This window comes from Sphaeramia orbicularis, chromosome 1, assembly GCF_902148855.1.
Source record: "Sphaeramia orbicularis chromosome 1, fSphaOr1.1, whole genome shotgun sequence".
In the NCBI taxonomy this organism is placed as follows: Eukaryota; Metazoa; Chordata; class Actinopteri; order Kurtiformes; family Apogonidae; genus Sphaeramia; species Sphaeramia orbicularis.
The window spans coordinates 45,517,227-45,529,693 of NC_043957.1; the positions used below are offsets into that span (position 1 = coordinate 45,517,227).

Consider the following 12,467-nt stretch of genomic DNA (forward strand, 5'->3'; position numbering starts at 1 on the left):
GACTATCTATCTATCTATCTATCTATCTATCTATCTATCTATCTATCTATCTATCTATCTATCTATCTATCTATCTATCTATCTATCTATCTATCTATCTATCTATCTATCTATCTATCTATCTATCTATCTATCAGCTTTTTTGTTATTATTATTTATATATGTATGTGTATATATGACCACAAACCCACCCTGGGCTGAGCAATACTGGGGGAGTATCTGTGAGAAAGAAGCAACACACCCACACTCAGTGGCTAATAGATTTACAAGCAGAGCACAGCAAACCCCCACAACAACACCCAGTGGTCATCACCCTTGCATCTACTGTAGCTAAAACAAAAATAATTTACAAAGATAATTTGCTCATTTTGTGTATGTGAAAGTATTTATTAGATTTTCAAATGTATATTTTTGATGGATACTGAAGCTCAGCACTGGCTAAAATTTCAGCATTCATTCTCCATCTTCCCTATGGATTTTTCCTGGGAATACTCCTTACTAGCTGATGCTCCTATCTCCTCCAACCTAGAGAAAAGATAAGATAAAAGAATTATATTACAAATCTGTCCAATATGGTTAAAATACCTATGGTTCAGTAATGTGGTTAGGTAAAAGGATTAAGTAAAGGATTTTACTGGTCAGAGAACTTAGAGAGTCCTAAATCCAACATGTCCTGCAGTGAGCTGTTCACATCTGGTCTTACAGGAACACCCACAATGCTACTAATCTGTAAGCAGACAAAAGTGCCATTAATTATTCACACTGGCTTCACAGGTGACAGGATTAGCAGGATACTTGATTCTTTCAACGGAAAGTATTACTTTCAGTGTGATGAGTCAACAGATTATGGTATGTTTGATGAAAGTAGGCTTTGTTTTGGTTGAATATACACCCCCTGGCCAAAAAACAGTTCCCACTTGGATTTAACTGAACAAATACTTCAGATCCTTCCACTGAATAATTACTGCAGTTATACAGTTATTTATATCTTTCAGCTGCAACAAGTTCTTTAACCATAACTGGTGTAGTGAGTAGACTTAATTTCTTAAATAACCATCAGTCTGATAGAGAGCATAAAGATTGGGCTGTGTTTCAATGGTAAAAGGTCATGTGGTGTGAGGAGTCCAGATTAACCCTGTTCCAGAGTGATGAGCACATCAAGGTGAGAAGAGAGGTGATTACCCATCATGCCTAGTGTCTACAGTACAAATCTGTGAGGGCAGTGTTATGATCTGGGGTTGATCAGCTATGTGTCCATAAAATTAGTTCAGCTAAACCTGAATATATTGAACGACCAGGTCTGAACATCAGTGGATTTTTTTTCTTCCCTGATGGCACAAGCATATTGCAAAATGACAACAAGAGGATTCATCGGGATCAAAATGTGTAAGAGTGGTTCATGGCATGTGAATCCTTTTCACACATGGACTGGCCACAACTGAGTCCAGACCTGAACCCCATTGAAAATCTGTGGGATGTGATGGAGAAAATTTTACACAGTGGTGATTCTCTATCATTGATATGAGAACTTGGCAAAATGTTAATTCAACTCTGGGATGGTAATAAAAGATGTCAGGGTGAAAGAGTCCTGTAATCAAAGGCTAAGTGTGAGTGTGAGTGTGTGTGCGTGGCATTGTGTTTGCCCAAACAGTGTATGTAATAAGTAATAAGACAAGTATGAAGACCAAAAGCTAACTTAGCTGACCATCTCCCAGTGCTGATCTTTGAGGCCAGGATTACAGACTGTTGACAGGACTGGTAAGTACTGCTTAAACTGGTCTATCCTTTGTTTGACAGTTTCAGCCACATGGCAAGGTCCAGGAAGATTTGATAAAGACTTGGTCAGTTCATAAATGGTCCTCCTCATTGTGTCTATCTCTTTAGAGATTTTCTCTGCATCAAGATCCCGGAATGGACCTAGGAGTAAAATAATGATGAAATACACCAATGTTCCAGCAAGTGAGGATCATCCTTACGCTTGAGGTGCAAAGCATTTAAAATATAACCAAGTAGTAGTCAAGAGAAGTGTGTGTTACCTACCATTCAGCCACACCTCTGACATACTCTGAAACTTTAACGCTGTGGTCCAAAGCTGTTCATATGGCTGTTTGTCATCTATCAGAATTTGCAGAGATGGAAACTCACTCGGGTCTCTTTCTAGCAAAGACTGCTCTTTGTTGATAGCCTGTGAAGCAGGATGAGTATTCTCCAACTGACATCCAAAACATGACTTTCTTCTAAGGACAGAGATCTGTATATCTACATCATACAATTTATCATCATGCACATCAAAAGCATTATCAGATACTGAACATGTTAAAAACTTAGTGTATCAATAGTTTTTGTTGAGGAAAAATGTTCTACCTCCAGTTCAATTACAGCAGCATCAAGGTTGGCACTGATCCTCCAGAGATTTTCCACATTGTTCTCCATTGACTCTGCGTCAATGACAGTATATTCCTCCTTCTTAAATGCTTGTAACTCATTTTCCACATCCTTCAGCCTCTCATCAAGGTGAGATACCCTGAGATGGTATACTGCAGTTAGTATTTCATCTGTAACGGGTCGCTAATTATTAAGTAGTTTGTTAAGTCAGACAAAAGTAACAATATCCAAGGAGGACAAGAACGCTACCTTTACTTCTGACATACAAAAATATATTATGAGATAGCCGTTTCAAGATTTTCAGTAGAAACCTTAGAGGTATGCAGAAGCTATTAAGTACACTACATTATACAGACTTCCTCTGTAGCTTATGTGCAACCATGAGTTCAAAATATGATATCTTGTAACCTCGTTTGGAGATGGTCTTCAGCCTGCTCTCTCATAGTGGCTACACGAGTCTTGCTAAGTTCAAGTTCAGTCAGGATAAGAGTGGGCCACTGGAAAACGCTGGAGTTCAACCTCATGTCATCAGCTTAAGAGAGATAAGTCAACCCAAGAACAAAAACAAAGAAATATACATTCATACATAAGCAGTAGACACATGAAGATAAACAGATTTTTGGTAATATTTGTGTACGCTCTGTGTACTGTTTCATTGTATTCTATGACACAAGACCTCACTTACTGGTCAATATAGCATGTTGCATTAGGAAGTTGAGGCGTTCTACTGCCTCATCCGTCTCATCAATTAGCTTGTAAATGGTCACCTCACTGGTCTCTCTAATGTAATGGTTAAGAGACATCATCTCCTCTGTGGATTCGGGGGTGCTTCTGATGGTCAGAGTAATGTCCTCATACTTTTGACAGATCCTTGGAAGAAAAAACCTCTTTTACCAGAAAGTCTCCACAAGTACAAAATTCATATTTGGTTTGTACAATAAATAGGACATTCATCAATCACTATATCTAAAACTCATGCTGGAAGTTAGATTAAATGTTCTCACCTTCTGTTAAGCTCTCGATTCTCTTCTACTATAAACATGACAATCTGATCTTTTAGCTGGTCAGTTCGGGCACACAGGTCTTCATTTAGTTTCTCAGTATATAAACAAAACATTGACAGAGGTACTGTGATTGGCAATGAGGCAATCTCCTTCCACAAAAGTGCCACACTCTCTATTTTCTAAGATGAGAGAAGCAAACAAGTTTGAAAAATTTAAGAAATATTATTTGATCAAAAGCACTGGAAATACGCACAGCATATCTGACCTTAGTAAATCCTTCTAATGAGTGCTTTTCTTTAAGGAATGCTGTTATGTCCTGCTTTGCTGTATTGTCTAGTAGATTAGTGTACTTTTTGTACACACTCAAGTACCTAAAGATAAAGAATTTATATAAAATTTACAAACACTTCACCCATATTTGGTGGTATATAATATTTTGTAAGTATAGAAGATGTGCTGTTACTTAGGAGGCCCCACAGTGTTCTCATGGAAAACATCCTTGGCTTTGTTGATGATGTCTCTAACTACTGGCTCATCAGGACTGACAGTGCGTAAATACAAGTTCTCAGTACCTGGGTAGAGGTCCCAATCCACCTGTTACATAAAACAATAAAACACAGACATAGCTTCATATTTAATACAGAAGTCAATTACATTAAAATAACAGTTTTAGTGCTAGAGGTAAACAGTACCCTTGGGAGATTCTTGGCACTTTTGATGATTTCCAAGAAGACTCTGTGGATGAGCTCCCAACATTCCTGAAAACTTGGATTAAAGTCGATGTTTGGCTCATTCACTTGCAGTTTAATCAGCAGCACCTGATCCTGAAAATACTGCAACTCATCATACACGTCGCCAAAGTTATTGCCTTCCTAAATAACAGAGAGCACAAAGACAGTAATTAGAGGAATTACTGTTAAATCAATGAACCACAGTCTGATCATAGTCACTGTCAGTTTATACAACTAGAGGGGAGTTGTGTTACAGAAATGAGAAGCCACAAAATAAGTTTGTTTAGCTCTAACTTTGATTCCAAAGAAGCGCTTGACTTCATAAGGAGTAATTTAAAAACTGTTCAGACCTTGTGTATACTGAAGAAATATAACACATCCTGTAAAGATTCTATGACAAGGCTTCGGAGGTGCAGTGACATGAGAGCAGCAACACAGCTGAAAAACTCATGGGCAGTAACTGGAAGCCCCTGCTTACTCTCCTTCATGTATGTGTAAATGACTGATACACACTGAGGCAGCCACCTGAAAGAACAATAGCAAACATGATTGCCCTTCAAAGGTTATAATGTAGAAACAGAACAATGCCCAATGATAGTATTGAGGGATAGGTTGGCTATTTGATATATCTATATTATTACACTGCCCTGGTGTCACTGTTATAGAGCAACAGCAATAGATTTTTAAAATTACTAATGTCTATTTTAACTTTGTAGAATTACTTTCTGCAATACTGTAACACAGCCTATCATTTGTCACAGGGGACGGTCAAAATGGTGCAACAACTGTCAGAGCTTTCTCTTTTAAATGTAGTCACACCTCACTAAAAAGTTACAAAATAAGGAATGTTAATGAAAAATCCAAAGTGAGAAATTTCAGATAGACATTTAATATACTCCAGCAGAATAATGGTATCCAGGACGGTAAAAATCAAAAGCAAAGAAATGAAAAAAGAACTGCTGGCTGACAGATTGAAGTGGATTATATTTCAGTCACACAGCCAGGCATCCTACGGGGGTGCTACATAGTCTAACAGGCTATGCAACAAAAGGCTCCAAGGGAATACTAAAGTACGGCACTATGTAAAGCAATACCCTGAAAGGCAGCTTGACACGAGTCTGACAAAGGGAACAAGGATGAAACATGAGCCTGTATCTACAATAGGATTACCTTTCTTGGCTGTGTACATACTGAAATCCTACAAGCCAGCATATAAACAATTCTGCTTAACTTTGAACATTAGTCTGTGGTTTCACCTAGACACTTTGTGTTTGTCTGGAAAACTGGCCTTACTCACTTTTGGACCAATTCATCTCTGGTTCTTTGACATTGTTTCTGGATAAACTCTTCAAACTCAGAAGGAAGGAGGGGGAGACTGGCACAGCACAAGTCCTCCAGTCGAACAAATCTCAAGGATGAGAAACTAAAAAGTACATAGGAGATGATTCATTTCAAGTAACATTTTAGTCAGCATATTGTTTAGTTAGTTAATAGTATAAATAAATAATGGAATTTCCTTTTCCAGCACCATCCACATCTGTTATTTACTATACTTCAAGCACAGTGACTATACCTGACACCTCATCTCCCATGTACTGTGTTAAGAATAAGTAGTATAGCTGCAAGTAATCAATCTGACTAGTTAACTACCATTTCATACAATTTTAAAACGTATTCTTTTTAAATATGCAACTTTCATTGAATGAACATGACATGACAAATCTGTATTACTTGTTTATCCAGGCATCCTGCAGAAAGATCATAATGGGATTAATAGTGAACAGATGTTTGTTCAACCACGTGTGGACCTCCCTGTAACTGTCAGCCCATGGCACTGGTGCGCGAATCACTCTCCTGGCAAAGGGTTTTGGGATGCTGACTATGGAGAGTCGCTCCCGTTCAGATGGGTCCATCAGGATGTAGTCCACTGGTAGGAAATAAAACAACACAGTTAAATAATTACTTATTTTTAAGATTTGTAGGTGGCAAGAATCTGCTTTTGTAATGTTGCTGTTTAACAAAGTAGCAAAATGTGCTGACCAGTAACAAGTGTTAAAATCAAGCATGTTTAACAATGCAACAGAATGTGCTAGCTGATTTAAATTGCAGTACAGATTCTCTTTTTGACATTTTACCAATTCAGTCAGTGTTAAAGTGATAACAACTGTTGTTTTAATGTCACACTTGTTGTTTTTTAAATACCTATGCTCATCTTGAGACTGAATTCATAATCTCTCTTAACCTCCTTTTCCAGATTTGCCTTCATAATCTGGATTTTTTCATTACTGTCACCAGTGTCTGGCAGGAGACGCTGAATGTTCATCATTTGTTGAGGAGGCAGGGGGGTCAAGACAGAGCTGGGGACACCCTCTGTGATGTAGTGATAATACCTCTGTGTAAATAAAGTCAATATCAATCTGGTGTGACAAAAGGGAGACTTATTAAACTCTAAACAGCAAATGATCATTTCATCACTCATCAGCCAGTGATAATTTCACTACTTAATTCTCTGATACTTGCGTCTATGTCTGCTTTTGTAGGCTTTGGGTTACTGGCCTTTAGCTTCTCTTCCCTATCCATAATGTCCATCTGCTCTTGGGGACTGATAGGTCGGCTAATGGGAGGAGAAAACTCTTCCAACCTAGGTGAGAATGTAGAATCCCTGTAAGAAAATAGAGCATCAATATAAAGAAAACCATAAATATAAATAATTCACTGATATTTGTTGAATTAAGGGTATCATTACCACCTCTTGGCTTTGACTGTCTGTCCTCTTCCAGGAGAGGTAGATGCTAAAAGTTAATGAAGTTAAACTCTTTCTGAGAAGTTTGCAGTGTTCACTTTCTAAATTCATCACATTATCAAGTCAGGTTTTGTCAGATAGATTTCCATTAGTCACAAAAACTGAAGTTTGATGTGTGAGGTACTTAAAAGGATACAAACCACCTCTGGTCTTACGGAGGATCTGCGCACATTGTGTTTTCTCTGCTTGAGGCTTGATAATTTCAGATCTTGGACATGAGGGCTGTAATTGTTTCCAATTCTCTCACTTGGAGTACGATGGTAACGTTGCTCTTTAAAAGGGACTGCCTGAGTCCATGTGTTGGTCTGGAGAATGGGTGGGTACTGACTGTGCCTCATGACTATCTAAAGTAGTAAAAAGTTTATATGTTAAAATGGTGGATGGTAGCACAAGGGTTAATGTGTTTATAGCAAATATCTGAGAGAGAAAAAGGACTCAAATGTTACAATGCTTGACAGTTACTTTATAGAGTTCTGATGGTTCTGCATCCGGAGGCAAAGGTGGGAGTCCAGGTCCTTTCTCACTCCTATTATACATGGAATCATCTTCCATCTGGAGACAGACAAAGAGATTCACATCCACAACCCGAACTTTTATTTATTAGTTTTTGTTCTGTTTTTACAATTGTTTACAGTTTTAGGAGTTGGAAGTATTAGACTGGAATAATAGTGATTATTTGTAGCTCTGCTAATTTTTATACTTCATTTTTGTTCTTTAACAATTACAATGGTTTTATATCTAGAAAACTTACGATAAAATATAAAAATAAGAATTGCTGATGCATGCAAAACGCTAGGAAACCCCCCCACAAACATTGCTAAGGACCTGTATAAAATTAAAACCCACTTAGTTAGCTTAGTTCCAGGAGTTAAAATTTGCAGTTACCTGATTCAGCCGTTCCATTTTTCCAGTTTTCCAGGAAAACAGACTTTAACTGTAACAGAGTATGTAGATTGCAGACAGTTTTTTACTCCAAAGCATCATTTCAGTAAACGTGCAAACAGTCATTGTGGTGGTATTTATGATTTTAACTCCATTTTCTTAGGTGATGGGTGGTTATTTTTTATTACTAACAGGTGTAAGTTTCCACCAATAATAGCAAAACATGTCTAAAGTTTGGAAATTTGATACAAATACCAACATTGTCGAAGCATAACTTAATTCACCTAGTTAGAGCTAGCTAATTGAAATACCGATCTTATGATTTTTACTGCATTCATTCATTCCTTTCGTTGCTGAGTGGTTACTTTTATGATTTCCAAATGTAGATTTACCCCCCAGCAAGAGCAAAACACCTTTAGTTTGTGAGAATTGTCGGTCACTTACCTCCTATACCAGGTAACTTGTGTAAATTAAGTCAACGGGAGTTAAGGTTACGCCATCACGTCGCCGTAAACTGCAACAGTGTTGAGCTGATCAGGGAACGTCTCCATGGTAACATCAACCATCTATGGAATCAGAGGGGTGTATATTCTGATTCAGCTCCTACTGCTCCTGTCTTTATTTTCTAAAAACTGTTCTGCAGCAAATTATAAAATATTTAAAGCCACACCTGTTGGTTATTTAATTTCGTTAGACGTAAGGCTGTAGGTTGCCGAATTTTACCATTATTTACCTGTGAGAATTACAATCCAGTGGCTCTACTGCGCCCTCTGTCGGTAGGTTTTACCCCTGCATGAGGATGTGCGCCTGTTCTGATGCTGCTGCCGTAAACTGTAACAGACATAATGTTTTTTTTTCTTTTTTTTTTTTTCTGAACAATTAACATTGAACAGTAAATATACATAATAGTATACAACAACAAGGGTATAAAGTTCCTTAATTCACAAAATCTTTTACATTATATAGAGAAGTACATGTAGTAAAAACATTAGGAAAGAGAAAAAAATAAACAAAAATTAATAAATAATAGTAATAATAATAATAATAACAATAATAATAATAATAATAATAACAATAAAAATAATAAATAAATAAAAATATGTAATAAAAATAAAAATTGCTCGAGGAATAAATAGAGATTATACAAATTGAATAAGATTATACATTTGACTTTTTTTTGTTTGTTTGTTTTATTTGCTTTAGAATTTATACTGTTTCTCAAATTGTAATTGGAAAAAAGGGCTTTGAAAACAGTGATGTTTGGACGTTGATGTGCAAATTTGGAGCAATGAATGTGAAATTTGGCAAAAATGATCAAAAGGCCGATAATATATCGTTTTTCTGGAGTTATTTTATCAATGTGTGATAGGCCAAATAAAATGTGCTGAAAGTTCAATTTACATGAAGGGTCAATTTTTGTGTTTATAAAATTACTTAAATCAATCCAAAATATATGTGTGTAGGTGTAACAGACATAATGTATCTGACTGAGTGGCTTAACCCTTTCATGCACAAATTATGAGAACTTTAATCAAGATTTTTTTCCTGAGTGTTTTTATTCCTCTTTAGGCATGAAAAAAACCCCAATGCGATTGAAAAATTTTCTTATGAAAAATAAATAAAATAAATATTAAAAAACAAAAAAACAAAAACAAAAACAAAAAAAAAACATAAAAATAGTAATAATAATAATTTTAAAAATTCTTATGACCCTATTTTTCATGAAGTTGCAAAAATTTCCACTCAGCTGGACACCATGCGTTTAATTTTTGAAGCAAAGAAACATGTATTTACTGATAAATTGTGTGAAAACTATAATTATTACGCTCAGGGGAGATCTACACAATTTTACGAATTCATGTCAGAAAAGATATGTAATGTGTTAAAACTTTAATAAAGATATGTGCCGAAAAACAAAACAATAAAATCCATGAATATACAAGAGAAGAGCTGTAGAATAACTGTCCACTGTAGTGACCACTATGCATGAAAGGGTTAAAAACAAAACATAATGATCTGGTGTGATTTCAGTCTCCTAGTTAAAGCAGTATTCAACTGAATAAAGGTGCAGCTTCTACCCCAGAGCTGTTCAGAACATCCATCACCATCACTGCCACTGTGGATAAACACTGCAGTACATCAATGAAGCTGCTCATATTGTTATTTATTCTGTTTTTATTGTTGTATTTATTTAGTGTTCATACTGCACTGACACATTTGATGCTGCTACTTTGTAATTTGTGTTGTTTTAGAGATGCATGCTTTTTATGTGTTGTAAGTTTACTAAGAGAAGCCAAAAGTTTCCCTATGCACTTTTGTATTTTTAATTTATTATTTCTTAACCTTTATTCAACCAAGGAAAAAAAAAAATCCCCATTGAGATTAAGAACCTCTTTCACAAGGGAGTCCTAGCCAAGATAGGCAGGTGAAAAAAAAGTCTTGTTTTGCTCTCCAGGTGCAAAAGAGGTTATTTATTTATTTATTTATCTATCTATCTATCTATCTATCTATCTATCTATCTATCTATCTATCTATCTATCTATCTATCTATCTATCTATCTATCTATCTATCTATCTATCTATCTATCTATCTATCTATCTATCTATCTATCTATCTATCTATTTAATGATGTGATCTGTAATTCCTGTGAAAACCTGATCTTTTAAGTCTCTGTCTTGAACATTTAGTGGAGATTAAATTCTTCAGATCCTTCAATTCTGTAGATTTGATGATGGATGTTTAATTAAGTTAATTTGTCAAGTTCTGTGATAAGGTCCGTACTCCCATTCTGATGCAGCTTTTTATCATATGATGTAACTACTATCTCTGGGATTTTATTTGTATTACTCCCACTACTGCTCTGCACTGTAAAAAAAAAAAAAAAAAAAAAGACTTGATGAAGCAACAACCTACTGTACCGAGGAGATAAATAAAAGGCAGACTATAGTACTTTTAACTAATATTACAGTCTATTAAATACTTTAAAACCCTGTACTGTACAAATCTAAAGCAATTTCTGTAGACAAGTCCAACAATATTCACTCTATGGACAGAAACCTTGGGACACATCATACGTACAGCTTGTAGGACTTTGCATTCCAGCTGAATGTTGTCATGATAAAATATTCATGTGAGTTGTCATTAACTATCATGATAAATGTATAACTAATATTTCTTTTAAGTTTAAAGGCTGATTTTTTTTTCAGTGAGAGTTGAAGATACCAGGCAGTTACTCATGGTTCATATTTAACATTCAAATTAAAACAAAACTAACTGTGAAGCATTTTGAAATTGTTTTAGATGATCATGTAAACAATATGGAACCTAAAGATGAAATCAAAATTACTTTTCAGCATTGTAGAATCAAATCATGACATTTGTTATTATTATTCTGTAGCTCAGCCCCCTACCTCCAACGAAACACCTAAATTCAATGTTCCAGTTCTTCTGTTCATGTATGTAATAATGTGGAAAATAAATTAGATTTATTTTACAGTTACTGGTGTCAAAGACTTTGAATCTCCACCTAACTGTGCATTTCTTAAACTTTTAAATCTACCCAGTTATATTAGCTGCCACTTACTGTAGTTGCTATTACACTGTAAGCCTGGATACGTAGAGTTTACACAAAAAATTTGAGGCAAGTGATTGCACTTAAATGATTTGAGTAATGATCGACTAATCAGTTGGTTTAAGTAGGTTTAACTTTAATGTGAAAAGTATTGAACTTAAACTATTAAGTAGAAAACACTAAAAGACAAGTTATTTGTACTTTAAATCTGTTGTAAAATCAACCCCACTATCCAACCATTCAACTCAGCATTTTAGGTTACACTAACTAATTCTTTCAATTGCAGCCAGATTAATTTATCATTGATTAAACAACTTTTTCTGAGATAATTAAACTTAAAATCCTATTTCTGACCGTAACAGTTGTGAAGTTTCTTAATTTTCACATATTGTGGCATAACCGGCAGTTTACTCAATGTCATCTGACAGTTCAAGATATGCTTTAAATTTGACAAGACATTAATATATCTATGATCCAATAACAATTATAGGTGAACAGGAAATCTATTGTTCTTCCTATGGCTCTGACTCATGGTGCAGCTCTACAAAAATACAAAAATAAACACAAAAAGGCCAATAAACACTGCCATACACACATTAAATCAAAATTAACACTAACACCACAACCCCACTGAACCCCTGCACAGAAAAATAACACATTTTCAACAACATGCCCAATACCCACAATGCAATGCGAAGATAAAAAGGTGTGGTCATGACTAAAACTTAGTGATTTAATTCCATTCAACTTAAACTTTTTCGTACTTTCAACTATGTCTACAAATTAGTAGAATATACTTAACATTTTATAGTAACATCATAAAACTTAAATCATTTAAGTGCATTGTAATTAAAGCATTTTTGTAAATACAAATTCCGGACTTACAGTGTATTTATTGAAGTAGTCAGTGATCACATTTTTATTAGTATATACAGTGAAGTCTTCACTTACGATCTGGTGTGAACAAGTCATTACATTGTTGACACTGTAAGTTATTATCTTGTACAAATGAGATTAGTATTTGCTCACACCAGATTTTAAAAAAAGAAGAAAAAAAAAAAACTATATGGGACATAATGTTGTTTTATGT

The 12,467-nt window shown here is 35.2% G+C and overlaps 1 protein-coding gene across 1 annotated transcript; it reads right to left on the reverse strand.

The window, feature by feature from the left end:
- Nucleotides 1-324: 324 nt before the first annotated feature.
- Nucleotides 325-8,622, reverse strand: LOC115422705 (dynein heavy chain 3, axonemal-like). The gene is made up of 22 exons (XM_030139188.1): nt 8,539-8,622; nt 8,250-8,371; nt 7,809-7,857; nt 7,386-7,475; nt 7,060-7,267; nt 6,870-6,912; nt 6,641-6,782; nt 6,323-6,512; nt 5,852-6,047; nt 5,418-5,543; nt 4,471-4,645; nt 4,082-4,261; nt 3,853-3,983; nt 3,655-3,760; nt 3,390-3,568; nt 3,071-3,255; nt 2,794-2,917; nt 2,365-2,524; nt 2,041-2,185; nt 1,706-1,917; nt 636-727; nt 325-525 (listed from the first exon to the last, which is right to left on the reverse strand). The coding sequence occupies exons 3-22, from the start codon at nt 7,824-7,826 to the stop codon at nt 447-449; spliced, it is 2,781 nt and encodes a 926-aa protein (XP_029995048.1). The 5' UTR covers nt 7,827-7,857; nt 8,250-8,371; nt 8,539-8,622; the 3' UTR covers nt 325-446.
- Nucleotides 8,623-12,467: the final 3,845 nt, after the last annotated feature.